Here is a 25,082-nt window from a genome sequence, read left to right as displayed (position 1 = left end):
AATTGGTGCCCGCGGAATGCACGGTATGAGTTTTTATGGTAATTTAGAATGGCCGATTAGCTTTCCACAGCACACGGTCGCGTATTTTGTGGCGCGTTTTGTCATGGGAAACGTATGGAGAAGTTTGCTAAAATATTGAATCAACTTTCCCTTTTCTGCGATTTTTTTTTTGATTTGCACCCTTGATCGATTCTCATCTCGTAATGATATTTAAACGATCGTTCATGGCATCGAAGCACACAGGCGTCGATTATTCGCATCAAGGTTTTGGTGCTCTTTTTGTGGCGTGATGCTTCGTAAAATATGGTATTCGGAAACAAATGAGACTCCGCGTCAACAGCAGCGTGGTGCATCAGTTGTACAAACATGCACGGTGCAAGAAATGTTTCTCGCCTCACGGATGCACCAACGTGCGTGAATACTTGTTGCATCGTGATGGGTTTGCTCGGTGCGGAGAAATCATCATACCGATGCTGCCAGCGGCACTTTTCTCTTGATCGTAGTTACTAGGACAAATGGTGCGTCACACAAGACATGCTGACAAAAAAAAAACCGGCCCATGATTTCCAGTCCTTGACAAAGTTGGGAAGAAGCAATGGTTTGGCGCGATCGAGGTTTCACTCCTGAGAACCTGTCCGAATGAAAGAGAGAGTTAATTACCATTTAAGAGCAGTTGCCGATCCAATGAGGACCTAAAGTGCACGGGATGCTGCTGGAGCATCTAACGTAAAAATGCAGTATCGAACCGGTTCGTCAAGCATTGATGACATATTTTTGAGAAGCGAACTGATTTAAAAAATATATAATGTACCGGAATTTAAGAGCCATTTTTTATATAGTTCGGCAAAACTATGGCGTATGGCATGAAGGAAAAATGAAGGAGTGGCCGTAAGATAGTTTAATGTAGCGTGCCTGGTGAATTTTATGCAATTTAAACAACTCCCTCGCTGAGTTACTAGCATAGACTCACCTGTACGACGGTTCGGATTCTAACTCATTGACAAGGCACATATACTTGAAACATGTTAGTTTTATTACTGATTTTTCATAACTTCAGACTACTGGGGAATGGGGGAAAAACTTCACTGCATTACGATTGTTCCAAGAACAACGTCATTGCTGAAAGATAGAAGTTCACGGCGCGACGGGTTGGCGTTTGATCAGGATTGCTGATTATACTGGCATGCCTTTACCGCGATCATCTGCAACAGGACGAATATAGGCGAAAACACTTCGCTGTACTCGAGCTGTATCTGCCCGGACAGCTTCATGCAGACCAAGTACTTGAAGCCGGACGTCAGCAGCAGAAAAGGAATGCTCCACACTAGCCGATGCATCGCCTGTCGATGTTTGTTGCCCAGGTACATTCGAATGCCGACGATGATACAGAAATAAGTGTTGCAAAAGTCACCGCAGAACATTGGCGAGAACAGTGCCAACCATTCGTTGGCCGTTAAAGTACCCGTCAATTCTCCGCTGGAGGCCTTCACCGTGAGCATTATTGTAAAAACCAAGAATGCCAGCAAGTTGACCAGTATCTCAAACTGCGTTATGCCGATCCATTTGACAACGTCAACCAGCTTAAAGTATGTCTTAATTTCTACCTCCTCCGACATTATGAACGTTATTCGTTTGCCTTGTATTCTTATGAGCAGAGGAAGATGGTCTAACGTTTGCAATTAAGCCTTCAGTTCACCAGCGTTCGAAGGCTTTAGCTTAATACTGCGGTACACACGAATATGAAGACACGAATTCATGCGTCGTTGTACCATGAAATCGTCCTCGTCATGTAGCGGATGTAAATCGTCCGTGATGGCGATTTGAGAGGTGTTCACCTCGTACTCAAATGCTTCCGGGAATTCCGCTTTTATCCTTAAGGCCAAGTTGATCCCTCGATTAATTGCTCGCCCGGTACAATGAAGAAACACCTCGCCGAGCGAAGAGTTGAGAATATCCAAGCAGGATTTAAACTGATACTGAAAAAGGGAATTGAAGTGGATTAGTCGAACAGTTCTGCTACTATTGTGTGTGCTAATTCTCACCGTAAAGTCCGATTTGTAGGTAACGTAAATGTCGTTCTCGCGGGTAAAAAACTTTGGTAGGACCCGATTTTTCACCGTGTGACGATCGGTTGGTTTGCGTTGGAAGTTGGCGCTGCTTCCTTTTCCGGTAGCACCACCACCTTCAGTGCGATCCCTCTTGCGAGGAGTTTTATCCGTGGACTTTTTCACTGTCGGTGGTCCATCGCCGCTGGCCGCTGTATTTGACATTCTACTTTGGCCCAAATTCGCAATTTCCGTAAATAGCCGTTCTTTCCATCCAGGAAATAAATTGAAACAATCTTTGAACGTCGTTTGATTCGAGGCACCACACCGTTTGTTTGTTTACTTTGATGACAAACGAGCTGTCATACCCTGGCTATGAAGTATTTGAATTAGAAAAAATACAGAAATTCGTTTGTACGCGCAAAATAATCAGTAAAAAGATAATATTTTAAATAATCTTTGTAGTCACTGATCAATATAATTAAATTATTCATCTGGCTGCTACTGCAACTAATAACACCTATTGTTTCAGAAGTTTTAGTACAAAAATATGAACTTTTTATTTGAAAAAGAAATTTCTTAATCTAACGAAATGCGTCTTTTAAGTATTCATTTTGCTTTTTTTATGGTTTCTTTCTTAGCTCGTGACGCGGCTTTGCAGCGTGTAATGATGGCCAGTATAATAGCCAGGGCGAAACCTCCAACGATGAACAGCAAACCAGCGGCGAAAGCATACACCACCATTGGATAATCGTTGTACAACTTTGCATACAAATGAGGCATATTTTTAAGATGTTGAACTGCCAACTCGACAAGATTATCACTGCAAGAAAAAAGGGTTGTTTTAATAAATGAATCAATATGCAACACATCTGTTTGTGACGTACAATGGCGATAGAGGTACTGGAACTCGCTCCGCCTTTGCGTTTTTGTACCAATCCTGAGCGAATGTCACAAAAGATTTGATATCGAATTTGTTGATTTCATACCGGTAATATTTTCCCTGTCGAAAGCTAGCCATGAAAACAAAACATGAGAAAACATATAAGAGCCTTCTTGGCAATAAAATAAAACAACTTACAAAATGAATTCCGGAGCATTCTTAACACGAAAACGAGAAGCTGTTTCGCTGCCTTTGCCTTCCATATCCACACGAGCTACGTTCATTCTTGTTTTAAGATCTGCTGCAACGGCTTCCCAAATGGCCGTAAGCCGTTGGCAATCGACGCATTTCGGTGTGTAGCTGTAGCAATTGTTCAGATGATTATTATATCCAGTTATTACCCCAGCTCTAAGTAAAGCACTTACAACATAATGAACCAATCTCCGGTAGTGGCACCACTCGATGCCTGAGTTAGATGTTCAAACGTCTCATCCGAGAGTTCCTTTACGTTAGGATCTTTGTTCTGAATAAGCTTCCCAATCAAAGCATCCTCCTCCACTGGACCATCATAAAGCAGCGGAACACCGTGACGGAAGTACACAACAGCCGGTTCTTTACTAGGACAGTACAGACGCACCATTGAGCTACTGATCGCCTTGACAGCATGGGCCTGCAAATTATCCTCAATTTCTTGCTTCAATTTGAAAAGTATATCCTCAAATTTATCACATTCTCCACAATTAGGTTTAGCTAAAAGGAAAAACATGTAAAATTATAGACAACTCTGAAAGTAAACGATATGAAATGCTTGCATATTTTCTTACAGAAAAGCACAATAAAGTTGTTGTGGCTATGAAATTTCTTCACGAGATCATCATCATTAACAGTTTCCAAACCCGAGCCATGGCAAAAGCCGGCAAACGCAAAGAGCATAAGTATAGTTATTTTAAGCATTATTATTGGACGCAACTATAAACGGTGTAATCACAGAATGTTCTACTGATAAGAAACCACTGACACAATGCACAAAATATTGAGAATATCACAGATATTTACTTTGTAAAGTGTACGATCAACAAGTTTCCGCAGAGGAATTGCCACAATGCATGGAACTGTCATCGGATTGTTGTGGGTTTACATGGCTTCAATTTGAAGCCGGTTTGAATTATTCGACAGCAGAGTTCATGTAAGATTACAGCACCAGTATTTGCTTTGCTCATTTGTAAATGCACCTTACAAGACCTTAAATAAATCGACCAGCATTATCTGCAAGAATACATTTAAATTTGAAACATACTCCAACTTTACATTTTCAAACAGTTGTTTCATACTCGTTTCAAAAGAAAAAAAAAACCATTCAATCATCATCATTGAATTATCCTTGTGAAATGACTGATTTTATTAAATAACATCCTTGTCTTGTCTACAATTATCGCTGTTCATCTGGTATTGCCACCCTTTTCGCTGTTACAATAGTATGTTTCTATAATTACACATTGTTTCGCTAGCATCAAATTTTCAATGGTGCGTATTGCTTCAAGAACAAAACCTTTCCGGGAAACATTAGGAAAAGAACGCGATAAACAATACCTTTTACTCGTTTTTCTCTACAATATGTGATACCCGAATAATTTAGTTTGCATGTGCTATATAGCAGCTGCTATACTACCCGAAAGCAAAAATGAAGCGACTTGGACTCGTATCGGCACGTGGTTGACGCTCAATCACTTCGATATCCTTTTCGTTCCTTCCATCGTTCCTCAACACAAATCAACAGTTAATACGAATCAGTCAGTTCACAAGAATCGGACACCACTGGCGGCAGCGTGCGCCATTAGTGTGCTGGCAGCTTGTTGCGTTTCCAGCAAAAGGCGTGCTTCGTTCAGCCAATCCATGGCGGCCTTACGAGAAGCACCTTGCAGCAGGTTCACGTACTGGACCGTCTTCACCAGGTCACCTCGTTCCAGCCAGTACCGCGCGCGATTCAGAATATCGTACGTATCCAGTTTGCTAAAATCGAACGGTTTGTTCTCCAGCTCGTCCTGCGAGATCGGTTTGTCGGGACGTGCGATCAGGGCCGCCTGCAGGTACGATAGGAAGTACATCGGAAGTCGAGCCCCCTCGGCGGGAATCAGAGCCAACCGGCGCGAAACCTCTTCCACCTTAAAGAACCGCTCTCGAAGGGCATCCTCGGGATAGACGCCCCGTTTAAGGGCCTGCTCCGGCAGTCCCTTCAGCACGACAGCCACCAGCTCGTCACCTTCAGCTGCTCGGCTCACGGCCGCTATCTCGTCCTGCAATGGGCGCAATTGATCGCGCCACGACTTGCCCGGTTGACCGGAGCGAATCGAAGACCACAGGGACTGGCAGGCACCCCACAAAGCTTGCGCTTGGTGGGCACTTTTCTCGGCGTCAGCATGCTCTAGAGAGTGGAAATAAGTCGAAACACATTAGCACTCCTGCCGATCAACTACTCTTTCAAACACTGCTCCGTTCTTGCATGCTAGTATGTACCTTTCATATCAGTATCGATCTCTACCCACGTTAGCACGCAGTATTTAGCAAGCAACGATGGCACAAATGAGTGGATCAGTAAAATGGAGGACGAATTTTAAGCATCCCCAAGGTAACATGAGTGTGTAATGCGTTGTGAGGGGAGTAAAAAAAAGCAAAGAGCAAAGAACACACCAAACTGTTAGCGACAACACGTAACACATTCACCTGTTGAAGAACGTCTTTCGTTCACATCCCACCTGGCCTTTGCTACCTACCAATTAACGCGTTGTGAATGCCCTTTAGCTTGCCCAGCATAGCCGCCAGCTGCAGTTTGTAGGACGCTTGCTCCGTGGTGATCTTTTCATCCAACTCGCGCTGGAACTTGCGCTTCATCTCGGCCTCCTTCTGCGTCAGCGCATCCTTCAGATGATCGATATGTGCCTCCGTCTGGCGCTTCATCTGCTCCCGCGACACCTGCTCAAGTTCCGCCCGGGTGGTCAGAAGCTTTTTCTGGTTCAACAGATTCAGCTGGCGCTTCTCCTTGGCCAGCTCGTACTCCAGCCGTGCCTTCACCTCTTCGCTCTGATCCGTGCCCCGAACGGCTTCCAGCGCACGGCGCAAATTCTGATCACCCTCGATCTGCAGCTTTTGTAGCTCTTTCTGGTGGGCGATCACTTGCGTGTAGGCGTGCAGGATGAACAGGTCCAGCTCGTCCTTGGACAGGTTCAGCTTGCGCTCGGACAGATTGATGCCCGGAAACAGGGATTCCATCTCGTCCACGAAGAAGTTGCGTGCCGATTCCACACGCTTCCAGTACTTCTCACCGAGTGAGGCCAGATCCCGCGCGGCATACACCTCATCCTTGGCCTTCTTCAGATGGTCCAGGTAGGCGGCAATGTTTTGTCTCGCCTTATCCTTCAGCTCATCCGAGCACTTGATTTCGCGGCTGTTCAGAAGCGCGTGCAGCTTCTCGATAGACTCCTTGGCCTGATCGGCAGCTGTCTCGGCCGCTTGGAGGGCCGTATCGCGCGCACTGGTCCGATTTCGGAGCGTCGTCCAACTCGACGAGTCGAGTTTGTCGATCGATTCGTCCACCACCTTGCGAACCTCGTCGGTGTACGTCTTTAGCACGGCCACAGCTTGACCGTACTCCTTAATGGCGATCGTAGCGGCCACTTCGACCTGCTGTTCGAGGTCGCTGATCGATTTCGGTACTGCCTCCTTGCCCGAGGACAATGGCACTGGTTTGGTAAGTGAAGCTGCCTTGGCAGGAGCAACAGTGCTAGCTGTGCTGGTCGCAGCCTTAGTTGCAGACACCGGAGGAGATGAAACGGTCTCTTTCCTTTTTGGCGGTTCTGGCACCTTCTCGGAGAGATTAAGCGGCTCAGGTTTCGGCAAAGGTGGTGCTGGCACGGGCACATGAACCGATCGTGATTTGGTGATTGGAGGTAAATCAGGTTCTGGGGAGAAAAAACCGAAAAAGAAAACCGACCTATTTAGACACTATCCGAGTTGCCCCCGGTACGAAATGCCTTACTTTTGTCCTGCTTTTTTTCCTCCTCACCACCACCACCGCCACCAAAGAAGCCGGTAATGGTGGAGGTATACCCGCCGATGGTTTTGCTGATTTCGTCCATCTTTTTCGTCACATCATCCAGCGGGTTCGTTTCCTGGAGCAACGCCTTTAGCACCGGTTCCAGCGCAGGAACGTTTGTGATCAATGTTTTGCGGAATTCATTATCATACCTGCGAACGAAAGCATTACACCATTATCCGTCCCATAGCTCCTTTCAACGGTTAGCCGATGGCTCTCTTCGGCAGAAGGACATTGATACTCACTTGGCGTACGTGACGACGCCACCACCGATAAGGATGGGCGATAGCACGACTAGCACCTTTCCAAATCCTGCCTCCTGGAACGGGGGCAGATTGGATCCTCGCGCACTTCCACCGTAAGATCGGCTGGCAGCGAACAGCTGGGTGGTTGATCGCTAGAAAACAAAAAAAAACAGAGGATAGCATCGTCACAAAAGATTAGATCACGACTGGGACACTAAAATAAACATTGGGTTCAACGTCAAACGGCAGACGCCGTATGGCACGGGTTAGAGTCACATTTAACCGTGTGCCGGGAGGAAATACGTCCTTGCTATGCAACAGGATCGAGAAACAGCACTGCACACAGCTGAGACGGGCATTATCGCGACACGAGACACGAGTTATATATCGCTGTTCCGGCATCATCGAGTACGAGGCGCGGTATATTATGACATAACACACTCGCACTTTTTTTTGCATCGTCCTGCACGAATCGTCTGTGGGCCACCGTCCGGATACGTACTTTCGAGTTGTTCGCGAGCGCTTTTTGCACCAGCAAACGATACATTTTGCGGCTGTCCTCTGTTCCTGTTGTTACTCGTGACTCGCAACGAGCGCTCTGCTCCGGGGGAAGCCTCTGGTATGTTGGGGCTTTTGTCGGTGGCAAAAATACCGCAGCAGCACCTGATCCGAAACACCGAGCGAGCTGGTAGCGCAGAAAAGCAGTTACGAATGCACGTGCGAGCGAGATGGAACCAACACCCAACGTGGACAGAGTAGCCAGGTTGGCTCGTTGCCATGCGTTGTCATCTATCACAGCGTTCAGGTTTGGCGATTTCGTATGACAATCACAATGTTCTGCTTGCTAAGTCACAGAAAACTGTGTAATTTACGTTTATTTGTTCTAATTTTGCGTCAAATATGCAGAGATTGCGGAAAATATAAAGATCATACACTGTACGCTTGGATCCCCAGCCAGTTAGTTTTATCATTGAGAAAAGCATGAATTTTACTTCTAATTTTAATCCATCGTTTCGTATGAATTTATCATGTTGAAACGTTTTTTGATTTGCTTTTCAAGTTGCAAAACTATTATGGTTTTATTTTGGAATTATTGACACAATAAATTTACACACAATACAGCGAACACGTGTATAAGCAAACAACATGGTCAAAACAAGCGAATTACTCATCAGCGTTTAAAGCGAAAGAAATAAAATCAAGAAATAAAAATAGCTTGCCGATCACTTTTCGGACAAATCATGAGATTTTTCACAAAAGTAACAAGAGTGCATACCAGCTAGGAGGTAGTAATTTTTGAAAATATAAACGCTTAAAATACTCCAAACGCTTCATTCGCATGAAACGCTTCAAATTTGGAATTTTAGTACCAATAATCAACAACAGGTGGCCCTAATTACGCTGAGGAGAAATAATAGTTGCACTATGCACTAATAGATGGCGCTGTATAAAAACGCTTGAAACATTTCAAATTTTAGATTGAAATGTTTCAATTGCGAATTTAGCGCCATCTATGAGTGAGATTTCAAACCAGTTTTGGCGGTTTTTGGAGCCGAAAAAGGGTACCTCTTAGCTAGTATGTTCTCCTGTTACTTTTGCGAAAAATGTTCAGTTTTGGCCGAATACCGGACGCGACAATTTTTTCTTCCTTTAATTAATTTCTTTTGCTTTTGGCGCTTGCTTTGAAAACGTAGTTGATCTTGTGACATGAAACACGGTTGTAGGTAAAATTTAAAAATGTTCGTTTAAAAAACGGATTTTAAATTGGAAATTCATGGAAAATCCATCTGTTTCTGTAACATGTACTACATCTGATTATTTTAATATTCCAGGGGGTTAAAATGGTAACAATTTGAACAATTCTTTCATTCGATTGAGTCCAGAGCCTTCAAAGTACAACAATAAAACCCTCAATTCCAATGTGTTGATGTGATATCTACAACGATTTTCAAAAAACCATGTCATTGAAAAGATGCATTCACTTTATTGATAATGGTACGTATAGCTCAAAGAATCATACATGATAAGAACACATCAAACAAAAATTTTATACTACTATCACACCCGAACGAGATATTACCGTCCCTGAGCTGCATTATTCTTTTACAAGGATACACTGATAATTTCTTTTACAAAGATACCACGGCAAAGAGCTAGTTTTGGTGCCAAATTATTCGATCTCCGCTTAATTTTCATAACGATTTATTTGGTCCTTCATTGCACGTACGGAAAAGGTGCCCTTCTTGATGTTTTCAAAAAGGATGAATGTACCGGTTTGCATACAGATAATCGACAGTTTCCAATAACGCGCGATAGTTCACATCCTGACGATAACCTGAAGCAGAAAGAGCAAAACAAATGATATTTAAATACCAACCTAAGCTGGCTCTTCCACACACAACCTTCCATGTGTTCGAAAACTTACCAATTTCAACAGCGAAATATTTGCACAAGGTCTCAAACTCTCGGCTAGAAATGCGTGTGTGCAAATCCCTCATTGCCAGCGCCCGCAGGAACTGGTTGCGCCCGACACGGCCCACGTTTTGGCGATCAAAATCCTTCAAAATCGATCCTATGTTTGATACAATGTTCGCGTGACGCGCAAGTTTCTGGAGCGCCTTAGAAACGATGGTTCGTTCGTTAAAGTTCAGGAAGTTTTCCGCTTGCTCGTCGGCCGGAAAATGTCTGCACGGTACCAACAGTGGCGCCCTGTCCAGATACGGTTGGTAGTCGACCTCTGCGATGGTGTCACAAAACTGCTTATACTCGACCGTCTGGGAAGCTGGAGTCCGGAAATTGTTGCACAAAAGCTGCATTTCGGTTGGTGTCAATTGCACACTGGCCGTTGAAAGTCCGCGGCAGAACTGATCTTCAGTGATGCGATGATGGTTCAGAGGATCGAAGCCTTGCATGAAATCAACCAGCCGCAACCGTCGTCGCACGGTTTGCGCTTTCACCTTGGCCAACACGCGAACGATATCTTTTTCCCGGGGCATTGGTTCGGACGGTGCCGGAGCGTTCCTGTTGATGCTTTCGATCACTTTGCGATGCGTTAACGTACGATCCGCGTCGTTCGGATCGATCAATCCAACGTCTTTGAAAAACTGACTATAATCGAACCCCGTTGCATCGCCGTAGAGCTTGTCTAGCAGGAAAGTTTCTTGCTCCTTCAGGGTAATCCCGGACATGGAGAAAATTTCCCGTACCTGGTTGAAACTCACGTGCCCATTCCTGTGAGAGTCGAAATCTTTAAACACCGGTTCAATGAGTATTCGTCGGGTCGAAATTTGTTTTTTCAACTCCGCCACGAGAGCCTGCGAATCTTTCAGCTCCACTGGAGAGAGCTGTTGTTTTCCGGGTCGTGGTAGTGTCTTTACCGATTCGGGAGGACTTTCGACATGTTTCAAGGGTCCCTTCTCTAGATGTTGTTCAGTAAAAACACGGTTCATTTCGTTCACAAACACCTCCCAGTGTATTCGATAAGGATCCTTCGGGTTGGCGTATCTGCCACACAGCTGCCTTATTTCCCACTCATTCAAGGGCAATCGATCCAGCGACGAGAGCCCTATGATGTCCAGACAACGAATGAAGGTACTTTTGGTCACCCATCCACAGCGCAGCAGGTCATACTGCTGAAAGAAATTTTTCGCATCTATTCTACCGTTCCAAAGATGCTGCTGAATGCGAAGTAACAATTCCTCCTGTTCGTAATTCAACCGAGTTGGTTCTAAAGCCGGGTGAAATGCAAGCCGTTTACCGAGCATATTGGACAAGGAAACTGTCCCCACATCGGGACGCTCTAGCTTTGCCATGTGGGTGTTTATAACCGTTGGAGGAACTGCAGCGTCATCCGTTTTGCGATCAAGTGCACCGTCGCGGACGTCTAGAAACCGAAACAGTTGATCGATGTCATCGATAAACGCACCGTAGTTGAAGTTGTGACCGTCGGTGGAAAAACGCTTGACGAGCAGCTCGGTGTCCGGTTTTGCCAACGTAACTCCCAGGAAGTACAGCACTCGGGTAGCGAAGCGAATGGTGCAGAATGACCCGCTGTTCGTCACCAGCGAATAATCGTCAAAATAAGGCCGTAATACTTGCTCTCGGTAGCGTAACGCTCGAGCGATCGACATGAGCGTGAGGGAAAGCTTTCGATGCTCGAAAACGGACAGACGATCTTCAGGATTATTTGTGCTGCCAGTCTCTGAGGCGGGTGCTCCTTCGGTGCCTTGCTCCGTAAAAAGGACATTGCAAAACTGATCGTATGATGTGCGGTCCGCAGTCGCACCGAAGAAGTTAGCCAATATACAGATGTCTTCCTTGCTCAAGGACTCCCCGAGATGGCAGAGGAGTATGTTGACAAACTTGTACACGGGAATCGTTCCGGAATGGCAGGCATCTTCGAGCTGGAAATGCAAACGTAGCTTGTTCGCTGTCGGCTCCAGCAGTGGACGTATTTTTTCACAAATCCTCCAAACGGCCAGCAGCGTGTCGTGCTAGAAAGAAATAAAAAAAAAGATACAATAAGAACGATAGAAAATGCAGCAAAAGCATACGTACCGTGGCGTGGGGGTTTTCTTCGCAAGGTAATTTGATTTTCATTGTGCTTAATTTAGACCGTAAATTTTCACCCATTTATATGCTAATATACGATGTAGTGTCTGAAAAAGTTTATCATAATCTGCAAGTGATTGTCACACTTGCCTTTTGGTTGCTTTGATTTTTCAAACGAATCTGATTGGTAAGAATTTCTGGATTAAAAATGCAACACATCAAAGCTGGCGGTTATTTTTGGGTATTTTAAAACAACAGGAACAAAACGATATACGTTGCATGGTAAGGGTTGGTTTTATTATTTGAAATACAATCGAGAAAAGTAGATGCACATTAATTAATCGGAGCTCATCTGGTAGGAGAAATGATTTTGTATTTTTCAGTTTTGTAGCGTTAATACACACACTCATAGTCGGTTTTTGCCAATTGCGGGTTAGTTTGTTTGGTTTTTTGCCCATCGGTTGCGCTTAAGTAGTTTTTATGCATTATTTGATCGAAGCTAGTTATTTTATATCCCTTGTATTACCTGAACAACCATTCACTAGAATCATTCCCGTTTGCTTCTGGAGTCTTTCTTTGTTACTTTCATTTTATTGATTTGTTTATCGGTATTGTATACTAACCTTAGCCTTTTATCCCACCCAAAGTACTATGTATTTATGCTCCAAAATCTTCGTCAACAATATTTCATAAATTTCCCCGACTAACCCAACTACTACCAATCGTTCCCGATTCCCCATTTCCACCGCAAATGTATATTGCCAAACCACAAGAGACGCGCCTAAACATACACACACAAACACTAACACACAAGAGCGTTGATGCGTTTTTCTGCTTAGTTTCCAATATATATATTTTCCCTCCAATGTGGTTTTATTTCACTTTACTGTAATTACTGTATTTTCCGTAACTTTCACCATGCTCGAGCATGGTCATTTCAAAAGCCACTGTTGATTTGCTTATTCGTTTCCACAAGTCCTGTCTGCTGCATCTTCCATTCAGTTCTTCTTTCTTTGTTATTGCCTATTTTGTATCCTTTCTGCTGTGCCCCCTTATGGTTTCTTCTCGGAAAGAGCTATTCCTTTTAAAACGGAGTTTATTGTGAGTTACTTGCTGAACTCGTTACGAGATTTTTTAAGACTTGTCGATCAGACATAGATATGCTCACGCACATACAACAGAAGCAACTGATCTAGGTCGGTTTCAAATAAAGCGCGTTTGAGGGAACATTTTGTGTCCAAAGGGCGGAGTGAAACACCCACGCAAACTTGGAAGTACAGTGGGAACAAAGAGGTTCAACTCAACACGATTATCCTTTGAGCCATGCGTCACATTTTGCTAACAATGATACACATCTTCTTACAGTCTAGTGGTACTGCTGCAGTTCCTTGGAAGCAACAGTCGGTCGCTAAGTAATACGACATACGTTTTCTTATTGCCTCCCCTCGTTCAAGTTTTGCATGTGCAGCTTTGCATAGCTTCGTTAGCCCGGTCTAACCTACAACATTCACACAGCAATACTAGGAAAATGGTTCACAAATATCTTCTCCCGAATATGGACGCCTAAAAAAGTGATAATATATGAGGGTAATAGCTACCAAAGTCGATTCACAACACGTCGCCTAACGCAATCATGGATTGGACAATGTTCTTTGGCCTTCTTAGTTGCCACTGCGTGATCAAGATGATCTCATTTATTCCTGTTCATACATATAGAACAAAACCGGAAAGTACGTGATGCAAGAAGTAAAAGAAAACAAATCGTACACGTGGATTGGGTTGATCAGCTTGTAGCGAAATTCGTTTCACAAGGCTTTTAACGTAGCCTTATCGGATATTTTCTCAAATACACTTTGCTGCTAATTTAGGATTTGCATCTGATGCAACAATTTAGACACTCATTAATATACGCACACTTAAACATGCTACAACGGCAATGCGTAGCTCGTGTTGGATGGATGAAAGGATGCCTTTGATAGCACGTGTTAGTAATCCAGTGTTAGAGCTCCTATTCCTGAGCTTATTCGTTTAAGCGGAACAGTAGCCGCCTCCATTCTTTTACAGATCCTTTCTGTTACGCCGAGCTGACTAACGTTTTATTTGCATGATTGTTAGTGCGGGGTTTGCTTCTCTTTTCCATGAATGCAACGTTTTTATATACATTTCGTATTACCCACTGCTTACGACATGTCTATTGTGTCCGTATCTTTGATAGTTACTGCTCTTGCAACCTTCTGTTTCTGTTATCATTGTATCCTCTGCTGATATTTCCACACAGCGTGATATTGCATAGAGTGAAGAGTAAATAGGTGATTCAACAGTATATTTGTTATAATTATTATTGTTTAGTCATTATTCGAGCGTTTTCGTGTTAAGTGTGCTCCATATGTTATTTCTTTTAAGAAAGAACAAGCAACTGTTCCGTTCGTTTTAAAAAATCGATCTCTTTTCATTCCAATTGATCCACTCTTTTATGATTGTATGAAGCGTTTTAGCATACATGTGGCACCTTTCTCTTTTTTTCTCTGCTGCATTTCATCATCCATCAAGATAATGCTTTTAACGGTTCAGATTGATTTTACAGGGACGATCATTCATTCTGTTAGTCGTAAATGCATTCCAAAAAATCTCATATTCAATTTCTTCCTAAAACTTCGATCCAGAAAATCTCCAACGAACAATACCGATAGGTTCAATCCCGATTGTACCTTTCTACCATGTGCGTTAGACAAGTACCAGAGAACACGTTTTACAATTGTCAACATTCAGTAACATTCCAAGGGTCAGATCAAAACTTTGATTGGGTATGAATAGGGAATACCTTGATTCGGTAGCCCATTTAATGGGTTGAAAATAAGAGCCGAGCAACCTATAATGGTTGCATTAAATGCAAACAAAAAGTGTACGTGGAAAGCGTAATCACAAAATAAATATGAGAATCGTATGCACATCGTTGCCGTTATATACCCATGCAACACACAACAGGTGAAAGCAGCAAAAATTAATTTGCAAAACAATACATTCAATTTTCTGATTACATTAACTGATGTAAAATTATCGCACTTGTGTTTACACACTAATATAGGATATATGTATTTATAACTATATACAAAAATGGTATATCATGTTGTTAGATAGGGAATTTAATTAATTGTATGTGGCAAGTATCACAATGCTTAACATTTAAATAATAGTTATATTATGAGCCTAACATTAATGTTCGTATGTATGCATAGTTTTTTCTGTCCTCATCTTGATTTATTTCTCTGCTTAGCGCTCATGTTGGGAGTGGTGTTTACAAAAAGAAAAAAATAGTTCTAATAATAGACTCGTTTTTCTTTTCGTTTGACCGTAAAGCAGACAGCAGATCTCCATCGCGCTGTTGTTGTGCATGTTTTGGCAACCCAATCGAATGACGAGAACCGATAGATCAAAAACAAAAATTGCTCGATCATTCGCGATAAAAATGGAGATTCAACCAAGTAGCTATAAATTGGCGCAATATTCAGCACCGTCAATAATACAAGAAGAAAAGCCCACATGCAAGCTGAGGGAAGAAACCAACAAACTACGCGTTTGCTATATACTGTTGTTGCTCATGCCTGCTGATTAGTGTTTCCTCCTTTGCGAAGGTTATAGCGATATAGTGGGAAATTAAAATAGCAAAAAATTCCGAGCACCTTAGGAGTAACGTTTACATTCGAGACCCGTTCTTAAACGGGCTGCGACTTGACGGCGGAAAATAACTAAGGAACACGACGATACGGGGTGTACATTACTTGACCGATAAACAAATACTTCTCGAGGCGCAAGTACTAATACGCGGCGGCATGCGTAGTCAAACGTTCCGTCGCTCTACCGACCGCATCTAACGTTATCGTCGTCCGTTGTCGCTGGACTAGGCTGAGTTGGACTCTACGAGCATTTCTGAAAGTGACCACCGGTACCAGGAGAGGTGGGCGATTCGTCCGAGCTGCCCATCCCGCCACCACCCTTAGTTGTCCGCTCGTCAAAGTGCACCACCTGGTTGCGCTCTCGTCGATCGTCCGACGTGGACCAGCGTTCGTCGCTGTCGGCCGCATCCGGATCGAACACGAGCGATCGGGGCGAGGTAGGCTCACGGAACTTGGCGCCGCTCTTCATGCTGCTTTTGTTACTCTTCTCCGACAGTGCGGCATCGTATTCGCTACCACCCATTATCCTACCTTCGCCTGTGTTGCTCATGTCCTGCAGTAGCTTCGATACCTTCTTGCACTTGGTCATGTGCTTCTCCGCACGGGCCTTCTCCGTGTACGTCTTGAAGCATTTGTGACATTTGAACTTCTTCTCCACGATCTTTTTCTCCTTCATCGGCTTTAGGTTTTTCATGTGCTCAAACAGGTGCTTTTTGAGTTCTTTCTTCAGCTGGAACGGTTTCTTGCAGAACAGGCATATAGTGTAGCGTATGGTTACGTCGAGAGCGGGGTCGGCATGGCCAGCCGACCGATCAGCATTCACTACTTCGATGTCCTCGCACGCCTCCAGCTCTTCCAACGATTCCGAGTCTGAATCACTGTCCTGATCGAGCGCTTCCAGCTGCCGCTCAATGTCCTCTGTGCTGCCCTCGTGCTGTAGTCCACCGACTGCACCTCCTCCGCCTGGCATCAGGTGGCTTCCTGCTCCACCACCACCGGCAGCACCTTCGCCCGACGTGCTCAACTTCCTTGATGCCGTATTGTCACTCATGGTTCCCTGAGACCCTGGTTGGTTCGTTCGTCGACGCGTTCGTCTGTTCTACGGTTGCCTGTGGAGTGGAAAGGTGCATGAAACAAACAAAACCAATTAGCTGTGATATTTTAAAACGCAGTCAGCTCCCTATCCACGCCTACAAAAGAATCCCGACCTGTTTTCTTGTCGCTTATCTTGACAATTAATCGAACCGCCATCGAACTGCTTATCATTTTGCGAAACAGAAGTACCTGAATGATTATTTCAACGTGATATGCATTCGATTGTATATGCCATTCTTGTTCGCGCATGAAAAAATAAACTTAAACAATGTGAAGCAAAAAAAAAGAGGTAAACCAATTTTGATAATTTCCTTCACCCATTAATGTTTACACTTTAAGTTAATGTCAATGACACAGTCACAAGGCACCTCCCAAATGGCTTGCTATGATTGGACGATGCCAATCGATGGCAGCATCTATTGCAATCAACAAACAAATAGAAGATGCTGCGAAATTTAAGGAACTATGGTTGGTTTAACCTTCGCTTCTACAACCATTATTGTTAGGAGGTTCATTTTAAAAAGAGTGCGTAATAAAGAACACCACGCTGGGCAACATTTGACTTAGTTATTGTAGAATGCGTGTTTATGTGAGCTGTTAGTAAGCCGAGGGTGTGTCAGATCTTGATTCCATCGTATTGCCATACAGTCGTACGGATCTGGATACGGCGCCTTCCGATCGAATACCACACGCAGCAGGACGTGCAGTTATATATTGAAAATCGTTCACCACCAGACCAAAGACAGCGCCCACATTCTCCGTTCGGAGGAATTATCGGTAGTGTAACACGCAGGCAAGCGCAACTGGTCGTGGCGGGGACGGGCTAGCTAGCGGCAATTGCATCGCCCTTCTGACCTATGCTGGAAAAAATGAAATGCACAGCTACTACTAACCTGGCTGCTTCACCGTAGACCGCAAGTCGCACGTCGATCTATTGCCGAAACGTTGCCAAAACTCGGATCGCCTTCAAAAATTTGCACGCCGTGCTAATGAAACGATGATGGGATTCGATGCTTTTTCTTCGCGATTTAATTCGCACTTGGAATTCTCCGCTTGCCAAATACCTAGCACTTCGAACACGGCAGGACGGCGCTGGTGCCCCCTGCAATAGCTGCCATAATTCTACGCTTTACCCTATTCCGCCCGTTTCTTTCGCACCCAGTGGTGGTCGGCCACAAAAAAGTGCGGTTGTCACTTTGGATAGAGGTTCCCCTTTCACACGGCGCACGTACAAACACAGTCACACACACGAGCCGTGACGTTCCCTACTGCACCACAAACGAAAACGCTGCCTAAGGCACCAGTGATTATTTTATTCGTCGCGCCACGAATAGCTAATCTTTTACACTAATGCCGCGGAACATATGCAATACCGATCCTTATCGACGTCGGTACGTCCACAAGTGCTTCCTTCTTCTTCCTTTGCGAAGTTTAGATACGACACAAGCAAATTGGTTTCACTGTTGAAAGCGAAGCACTTATATTTTTCAACTAATAGTTCCCGCTACTTGAGCTTATCAGCTTGTTCTTATGGGCTGAAACGGTTTGTGCTCAAGTGTTATGCCACACCGTTATAAGAAATATTAAACTGCACACAAGTTTTCGTTCTAGTTTTTAGATAAACGTTTTGACTTTCACGGTATGCAGCGCTATAGTAAACAGCCATTTGTTGACAGTCGGGCGCTGAGTTTATATGCTAGAGCCATTTCTTCAACTCTACTGAGCATTTAGCACGCTGCCTGTTCATCAAAGAGATGCACTTTAATGCAGTGGTAAACAACTCCATTAATAAACCCATATTGTAGATTACAAAATATGTATAACCATTATTCATCACTCATACATTTTGTAAACAAATACATTAATAATTATTGTATATAATTTAACATCAATAATAACCTAATGTAGCTTACAAAATTTATAAATACAAACTAATTTAAGATTGAGAATTAGATTTAGAAAAATGTTAAGTAGTATAATGAAATCTGTACAATTATGAAAATTACAGCACATTGATAAGTCAAATATTGCAAGAATAATTCAGTATGCGTAACTTATGCTTTGAATGCTAAAGTATATATATATATATATATATATATATATATATATATATATATATATATATATATATATATATATATATATATATATATATATATATATATATATGTATATATATATATATATATATATATATATATATATATATATATATATATATATATATATATATATATATATATATATATATATATATATATATATATATATATATATAGTTCAAATTCAAGTGTATAGAAAAAATATATCAAAATGAGAAGCCGTTTTTTATTGTTACATTACTTGATTTTCGGTACATATCTATACATTTCTTTTTATTTAATTCACACATTTGATTCCAATCTGGCAAATAAATTGATTTAACTGAAGAATATTAATTATCAATTCTTATCAAGTCACATAATTAATAGTAATTATTTTCAAAAAGTTAATCGAAAAGTAATCACACAAATCTTATGATAAAAATAACAAAAAATTAAATGGAAAAAAAGTAAAGAAATAGTAAAACGAAAATTTAACAAATTTATTGACAATAAAAAAGTATTTTTCTTTTTTTATTATTCAATAATATAAAAAAAATTACCAATCCACGTTTCATAGTAATATTCATACGGAACGGCATCCGAAGTTACTGAACTGATGATATGCAAATGATTGAAAACAAATTTTTTTTCCTAAACACCCCCATGTTACGTGAACGACCGTGCGCCTCCATAATTGATGACAATTTTACGGAGCTGCATCCTATTGTTCCGCGATTTAAAAAGCTTGGTGCCATCTGGATCCCCCGATGCGTTTTGCTTTGACGTCATCAGTATAGAAGCTTGGCAGCGAAAGCTCATTCTCACTCTTATGCTAGTTGGCACTCGATTGTTCTATCGTGAGCGCGAAATCGATTGCTTGTATATTGGAGGTAGGTATATTTTACCGCATTTTTGTTTATGTCTCCTCCCCTTAGACAGCTCTAATACGCTACACTAAGTGCGTTGATGTGTATCAGCAGCAATTTCCTTCCAACGCTATTATCATGACCGGAAATGGAAACATGCATAAGAATGCATTCGCAAAAAGATGAAAATAAAACTATTAATGAAGAATTATGTCGGCAGGAAATGCCCAAAAGTCATCCTAATAGAAAATTGCAAAATAAAAAGCTTTTGTATTTATTTTCTATGAATCTTAGCTAGCACCATGTTACATAATGGTATCGCAAAGAATAAAGGGTGGTTGGATCATGGTGAATGTGTTTTTTTTCTTCTTTATAATAGAACCTAGTTTCTTCCCGGCTCCGAAAGCATTGTAGCCTAGTGTGAGTCCACTAAACCCCCGTGTGCAGGTTCTCTTCTATTTGACGATAACAAAATTACGGTATGGTCCTTTTGACGTCGTCGCTGGTATTTTAGGCGGGTTGCGGGCTTCGTTTATTCTCACCACGCAGTGGTGTGTTTAAAGTGGGAGCATTTTTTCCGAAGCTGTGTTGGTGTGCCCGAACCGATTCATTCATACAAATCACAGGCAGAAGATAAGCTTGGAGCAGTGGTTGAAGCAGGAACATGTGAAAGCTCACCAACTGCTCCTTTGACCTGTTCTCGCAGGTTGCTGAACGCCTCTCAACGCATATCTTTCCCAACCAACGCCAGGTGCTTTTTGGTGGCAGTTTAGTGAGACTTGGAGTGTGTATGTGTGTGTGTGTGTGTGTGAGAGAGAGAGAGAGAGACAACGAGAAAGAGAAAACTCCAGAAAAGATGGGTGAAAAGAGAGAGCGTGAGATGGCTTTTCGCGGCCATCGGTGCACACCGTACGTTCGGCGCACGGAGTGAAAAGTTCTTGACCCGAGTACCATTCCTGATGCTAGCTGGATCGGATCGTAGCGTTCGTGGTCGTTCGAGCTAGTGGTCGCCTGGACTCGGGCAGGAAAAAAGGGCATCCTGGTGCATTCTGGTCGGTGGGCACATGTGCGGGTCACGCTTCAGAACAAGAAATTCTCCGTCTCAGAAGACATCCCTGCGGTGGGGCGATAGCTGTCCGTGCGCTCGGCAGTAGACAGTCAGGCCCGTCGGTCCCCCTTAGGGTCGGGATTGGTGTGGCGAAAGGAGCACATCGCATAATATAGTCAAACATCCTACGCACTCCGCACGCTCCATTAGCGCACATTCGTCGTCCTTAACCGAGCCAAGCAGCCAGAACGAGCGTGAAGTGGCGGAAAACTCGTGGACGCCCCAAGAAGTGAGTGTGAGTGTGTGTCTGTGCGCGTGTGTCCGTGCGTATTTGAGTGAGCAAGCTCGTGGACGAATGTTGTTGGGTCCCACGCCAAGCTCCGCAACCCGTAGCTAAGACAAGGAGCAACCCTCGTGAAGGTCCTTCGGAATCGCAAGCAGGCTCGTTGGTTTTGCGCACAAATTCTGACCATCGGCGCTTTTCCGAACTCTTGCACAGAACCGTCATTCGAACGGGTGAAAATCGAAAAGAGAAAAAGAAAAACGACCCAAAAGGAAACAAAAAAAGGTTAGTGCAATCCCACCAGTAGGAAACGGTCGGATTCGGGAGCCGAAATGTCCTTCGCTCGAAAGCAAATTGGTGACCCGTAGTGACGGGCTTGGGTTCGAGTTGTAGTGTGCTTCAGATCCTGGGTCCGAGCTAACCCAGATCCTGTGTGTAGCAGTGCCTTGCGAGGGCAAGCGTGTGTGAGCCAAGCGTAAAAAAAGGCACAAGCGCCAAAGTGTAGGAAAGCAAATTAAAAGGGTCAAAATATAGTTCCCAAAAAGAAAAGCTACTGATTTAGCGTGTGTACCCCTTCGAATGTGCTTTGCCGACGGTTTTACGTGCGCGTAATCATCTGCTGCGTTGTCCTTTCGCTCATCGCCCTCTCGTCCTGGCGGCCTTGTCTTCAAGACGCTCGCTGCGATAGAAAGCCCCAAAATACACACTAACGGTAGGTAAGCTTACGCAAAAGGCTCGCAGGTGAAGGTTCTGGTGTGCGTGAAGGTTCGCGTTACATAATGCTTACTTTTACATTTCTCTCGCTCTCTCTCTCTCTTTCTCTCTCTCTCTCTCTCTGACTCGACACTCGCAACCCGCTCATCTCACTCGAGCGCGTGCATGTGTGCCCATTTTCTCTTCTCACTCATCGAACGAAGGACCCAATCCTTTGGGTTAAGCCACCCACAACACCCCGTTCAGCGGGAGGTGGTTGTTACTTCATTGGTTGTGATGTTGATTAGCCGCCCCGTTTCCTGCTTGAGCTTCGCTTGATCGTAGATAGTGCCCTACGCTGGTTTCGTTGATTAAATCGCTCATAACTAGCATCAGAAATAGTTTCAAGGCATACAAGGATTCATTCTAATGTCAGAGCGTGAAAAAATAAAAATGTTCCAGTTTTTGTAGTAGACCCTTGAGATCACTAGCTTCAAATTTTGAATCGTTTGGAAAATATTTCTTTTGTCTGTTTTGTAAAGTTTCTAAGCATCAACATTTTTGATAATCTTTATCTTAAGTCCTATAAAACGGCGAACGCATTGATCCTCTAGTAGCGTAACATCTACTTCATTAAGACCGTATCTATTTCTGGCGTTTTCCATTAAACACAGAAAGGCAGATGAGTAATATTCATAATAACCCCAGGATATTAGGGATTCGTGCAATCCAATGCAAATGGTCCTACAACAGTTGTTCAGTCTGTCATTGGATTGCTTGGGTTTCAATTAGTTACAAACAAAACCGTATTTGCTCGGTTTAAATGGGGTTTCCGGGAGAACGAAAAAAAAACTAAAACAAATCGCACAAGTGCAGACAAACGTGCCGACAACCGCTGGCTTCTCGCTGCCGGGCTGCCAAGGCGTCCGTGTGTGTTCGCTTTATCGATTGTGTAAGTAGCACTTCCGACCACCTACCAAGCGGCATTTTGGTATATTCGCAGTGACGCTGCATTCGGTGAAGGAATTTGTCGGCTGCTAAGCCACCCTGCGAGCCGGTCCTTCCAACATGCGATAACTCCTGGATCGTTTCGTCCATCGTTAGCTCTCATTCGCTCACATCATTCATCTCGCTCTGACACACTCATACAGCCACGTGCGCTTTACTGGGCCGGCGAGAGCGTCACGCTTACCCTACGCGGTTTGCCGCACACGTACGACGGAGTACTAATCTCCGAAAGCTTCGTTTTTCACTGACCGCCCTCACGAAAATTCCATCCGCCCACATTTCAACTCGGGGGATGCAATCGATCGAAGGAAGTGGCCGGGGCAGCAAGCAAGCTGTACGCGTTTCTCTCTCGCACGACCGTTTCTCTGGCCTGGAAAGGAGCGAAAGCTTTCGAGTCCATCTACCCCAGCACGAAGGAGTTCTGTTTCCCGCACACACACACACACGTGCACACGCACGCACACCTCCACAGTCGAACCTCTCACGGGCTCTTATCTTTGGCCAGTTTTCCAACGAGAGCGTATTAATGTTGTTGTTTGTATATACACAACTACCCATCACCATCAGCGATCCGCGCGGCCATCGCTTTCCAGCGCCTTTTTCCGCCATTTTGCGGATGGCGGCTGTCACACGGCGACCTGCCATCCGTCGGCGGTGGTTATAAATAGTGGATAATAAAATGCTTAGGCGCTTGGTTGACCATTTTTGGCTGGGTAACGTGCAAGAATTTAGCAATGGGGCGTACGTAAATATACACAAGCCCCCCGTAACGGCACGGTGTTGGTTGTGGAGGCGTACACATTGAATTTCTTCGAACTCGACACGAGAAGAAGCATTTTTAGGTGAATATGTGGAATTTATATGCACTGTGTGGTTTTTTGCTTTTTTTAACACGATTATCTTCCAAAAGATGGATTTATGGAACAATACCATGCTCGATGGAGGCGCCTGGTCATTGCATGAAAACCATAAGGAACAATTTATGTCTACTTAAATATGTCTACTCAACTCTTCTTACGCAGTTTAAGAACAAGTTCTAGTTCTCTTTAGCTTAAAAATGCCAGGAAACAAAAGCAATTATGTATTCTTTACTTGAAAATATGCTGGTAAAATGATACATCTAATAATAAATTCAAGTGTGTTAGATATCTTTATTAAATTCGCATTTTATAAATTTAATTTGATATGATTGATGAAGATTAAACATTGTTTTATTTTATTTAGTACTATTGAAACAAAATAATAAGTTAAAGTGGTAATGGGAGCTACTCAACGACATTCATATAAAATTCATGATTTGATTGAATGTGATAGCATATGTTTCGTCCGGCAAAGCAGCTCACACACGCCCAAAGCTCATATTTCTGTGATCAAATCAATCACTTATCGGTTCTTCCGAATGATATGGGTTTGTATGTTGTGTGTATATGTTTTTGCTCTATATAAACCAGCTTTTGGGAGACTTATTGTTGAGCAGAAAATAGCTTTAATACAACGAAATCATCCATCCGTTTGAATGGTTGATCCACAAACGACACGCGCACAAATCCCAACCGTAAACCACTCAATCGCGGATAGAAAATTGAATTTATTCTCAGCGGATTTCACTCCTTTCGCTCACTGTCTTAAATGGAAGTGAACGGGAGACCGCTGCCAGCGATTTCGGATGCGATCATTAAAATTTAATAATGCTCTATTAACGTACGACCTCTTGCAATCGGCTCTTTCCAGTTAATTCAATTGTTTTAGATGAGAAAGCAGCTCTTTTCTATTGATCCGTGCTTGTGAGCTACAGAAAGAGTAACTGAAAATTTTGATCTGGAGCCGATTATTGCTAAATTGTTACCACGGGTACATGCAAAGGACTCTCTGGGCCGATAAAAGTTTAAGGTTGGTTGTAATTGTTCCGGCTTTTATCGACATTGGGTGACGTTCTCATATACAAACCAACTTTTGGTGTCGTGTTTTGTAATAAATTCAAGCAGATTCGAGCATATGGCTTACAGAATGATGAATTTAAACATCCGGTTATGGTGGATTTATTAAACATTGATTATTTTTCGGCGCGCAACGGATACCGGTACTGGTGACGAATAAAGTTGTAATTGGTTATTGTTGTAAATTTATTCGCAAAAATCAGCTCAAAACAAACACTCCGGAGAGTCCTAGAGCTTTTGTTCTATATTCGTTTTTCATTCGTGCCGCTTTCTAGGCGGATGTCCGTCAAATGTCCTTGAGATGTATCTAGTGGCATTTCAACATGTTGGGTATAAAGCGGTGGATGTACATCGCGCTCACTTCATCAACAGAGTAGTAAATCTGTTGCATCAACTGTGCTGAAAGAGTATTCCATACGACTTGAAGCATTAAATTTACCCATGTATCTTGGCAGCGAATCAACCCTCCAGCGGATGTTTCTATTTTTACGGTGGGATTTTGCCAACCATTTGGCATGCTATCAATAAATTCGATCAGCTTAAATTGTTTCACACGTGTTGATGGTTCTTGATACAATCG

General features: G+C 43.3%; 6 protein-coding genes across 6 annotated transcripts; all 6 read right to left on the bottom strand.

Annotated features, from left to right (window-relative positions):
* Window positions 1-1,034: 1,034 nt before the first annotated feature.
* Window positions 1,035-1,616, bottom strand: LOC128731267 (transmembrane protein 203). Its single transcript, XM_053824374.1, has one exon. The coding sequence runs from the start codon at window positions 1,614-1,616 to the stop codon at window positions 1,161-1,163; it is 456 nt and encodes a 151-aa protein (XP_053680349.1). The 3' UTR covers window positions 1,035-1,160.
* A 63-nt stretch (window positions 1,617-1,679) lies between these two features.
* On the bottom strand, window positions 1,680-2,362 carry LOC128731266 (ribonuclease P protein subunit p20). The gene is made up of 2 exons (XM_053824373.1): window positions 2,043-2,362; window positions 1,680-1,976 (listed from the first exon to the last, which is right to left on the bottom strand). The coding sequence occupies exons 1-2, from the start codon at window positions 2,268-2,270 to the stop codon at window positions 1,680-1,682; spliced, it is 525 nt and encodes a 174-aa protein (XP_053680348.1). The 5' UTR covers window positions 2,271-2,362.
* Window positions 2,363-2,654: 292 nt separating this feature from the next.
* On the bottom strand, window positions 2,655-3,882 carry LOC128731835 (thioredoxin domain-containing protein). The gene is made up of 5 exons (XM_053824982.1): window positions 3,753-3,882; window positions 3,354-3,678; window positions 3,127-3,288; window positions 2,933-3,058; window positions 2,655-2,868 (listed from the first exon to the last, which is right to left on the bottom strand). Exons 1-5 carry the CDS (start codon window positions 3,880-3,882, stop codon window positions 2,655-2,657), a joined length of 957 nt encoding a protein of 318 aa, XP_053680957.1.
* Window positions 3,883-4,314: 432 nt separating this feature from the next.
* Window positions 4,315-7,895, bottom strand: LOC128722040 (MICOS complex subunit Mic60). Its single transcript, XM_053815854.1, has 6 exons — window positions 7,766-7,895; window positions 7,264-7,415; window positions 6,962-7,170; window positions 5,700-6,884; window positions 5,443-5,463; window positions 4,315-5,350 (listed from the first exon to the last, which is right to left on the bottom strand). The coding sequence occupies exons 1-6, from the start codon at window positions 7,808-7,810 to the stop codon at window positions 4,725-4,727; spliced, it is 2,238 nt and encodes a 745-aa protein (XP_053671829.1). The 5' UTR covers window positions 7,811-7,895; the 3' UTR covers window positions 4,315-4,724.
* Window positions 7,896-9,515: 1,620 nt separating this feature from the next.
* On the bottom strand, window positions 9,516-11,862 carry LOC128720430 (uncharacterized). The gene is made up of 3 exons (XM_053814100.1): window positions 11,821-11,862; window positions 9,689-11,756; window positions 9,516-9,598 (listed from the first exon to the last, which is right to left on the bottom strand). Exons 1-3 carry the CDS (start codon window positions 11,860-11,862, stop codon window positions 9,516-9,518), a joined length of 2,193 nt encoding a protein of 730 aa, XP_053670075.1.
* Window positions 11,863-15,546: 3,684 nt separating this feature from the next.
* On the bottom strand, window positions 15,547-17,607 carry LOC128720461 (PR domain zinc finger protein 5-like). Its single transcript, XM_053814130.1, has 2 exons — window positions 17,477-17,607; window positions 15,547-16,597 (listed from the first exon to the last, which is right to left on the bottom strand). The coding sequence occupies exon 2, from the start codon at window positions 16,537-16,539 to the stop codon at window positions 15,730-15,732; it is 810 nt and encodes a 269-aa protein (XP_053670105.1). The 5' UTR covers window positions 16,540-16,597; window positions 17,477-17,607; the 3' UTR covers window positions 15,547-15,729.
* Window positions 17,608-25,082: the final 7,475 nt, after the last annotated feature.

This window comes from Anopheles nili, chromosome 2, assembly GCF_943737925.1.
Source record: "Anopheles nili chromosome 2, idAnoNiliSN_F5_01, whole genome shotgun sequence".
NCBI classification, from domain to species: Eukaryota; Metazoa; Arthropoda; class Insecta; order Diptera; family Culicidae; genus Anopheles; species Anopheles nili.
Note: the sequence above shows the minus strand (reverse complement) of the source record. Positions and strands in the feature narration are given on the sequence as shown.

Bases quoted from the DNA above. Each gene is read 5' to 3' on its own strand.
- LOC128731267 (XM_053824374.1), bottom strand. From the start codon at position 1,616: ATGTCGGAGGAGGTAGAAATTAAGACATACTTTAAGCTGGTTGACGTT.
- LOC128731266 (XM_053824373.1), bottom strand. From the start codon at position 2,270: ATGTCAAATACAGCGGCCAGCGGCGATGGACCACCGACAGTGAAAAAG. The intron at 1,977-2,042 runs GTGAGAATTAGC...TCCCTTTTTCAG, and splicing joins CCTACAAATCGGACTTTACG to TATCAGTTTAAATCCTGCTT.
- LOC128731835 (XM_053824982.1), bottom strand. From the start codon at position 3,882: ATGCTTAAAATAACTATACTTATGCTCTTTGCGTTTGCCGGCTTTTGC. The intron at 3,679-3,752 runs GTAAGAAAATAT...TTTTCCTTTTAG, and splicing joins CAACTTTATTGTGCTTTTCT to CTAAACCTAATTGTGGAGAA. The intron at 3,289-3,353 runs GTAAGTGCTTTA...CAATTGCTACAG, and splicing joins GGAGATTGGTTCATTATGTT to CTACACACCGAAATGCGTCG.
- LOC128722040 (XM_053815854.1), bottom strand. From the start codon at position 7,810: ATGTATCGTTTGCTGGTGCAAAAAGCGCTCGCGAACAACTCGAAA. The intron at 7,416-7,765 runs GTACGTATCCGG...TTTGTTTTCTAG, and splicing joins CGCTCGCGAACAACTCGAAA to CGATCAACCACCCAGCTGTT. The intron at 6,885-6,961 runs GTAAGGCATTTC...TTTTCTCCCCAG, and splicing joins GGAAAAAAAGCAGGACAAAA to AACCTGATTTACCTCCAATC.
- LOC128720430 (XM_053814100.1), bottom strand. From the start codon at position 11,862: ATGAAAATCAAATTACCTTGCGAAGAAAACCCCCACGCCACG. The intron at 11,757-11,820 runs GTACGTATGCTT...ATTTCTTTCTAG, and splicing joins AAGAAAACCCCCACGCCACG to CACGACACGCTGCTGGCCGT. The intron at 9,599-9,688 runs GTAAGTTTTCGA...TTTCTGCTTCAG, and splicing joins ATATTTCGCTGTTGAAATTG to GTTATCGTCAGGATGTGAAC.
- LOC128720461 (XM_053814130.1), bottom strand. From the start codon at position 16,539: ATGAGTGACAATACGGCATCAAGGAAGTTGAGCACGTCGGGCGAAGGT.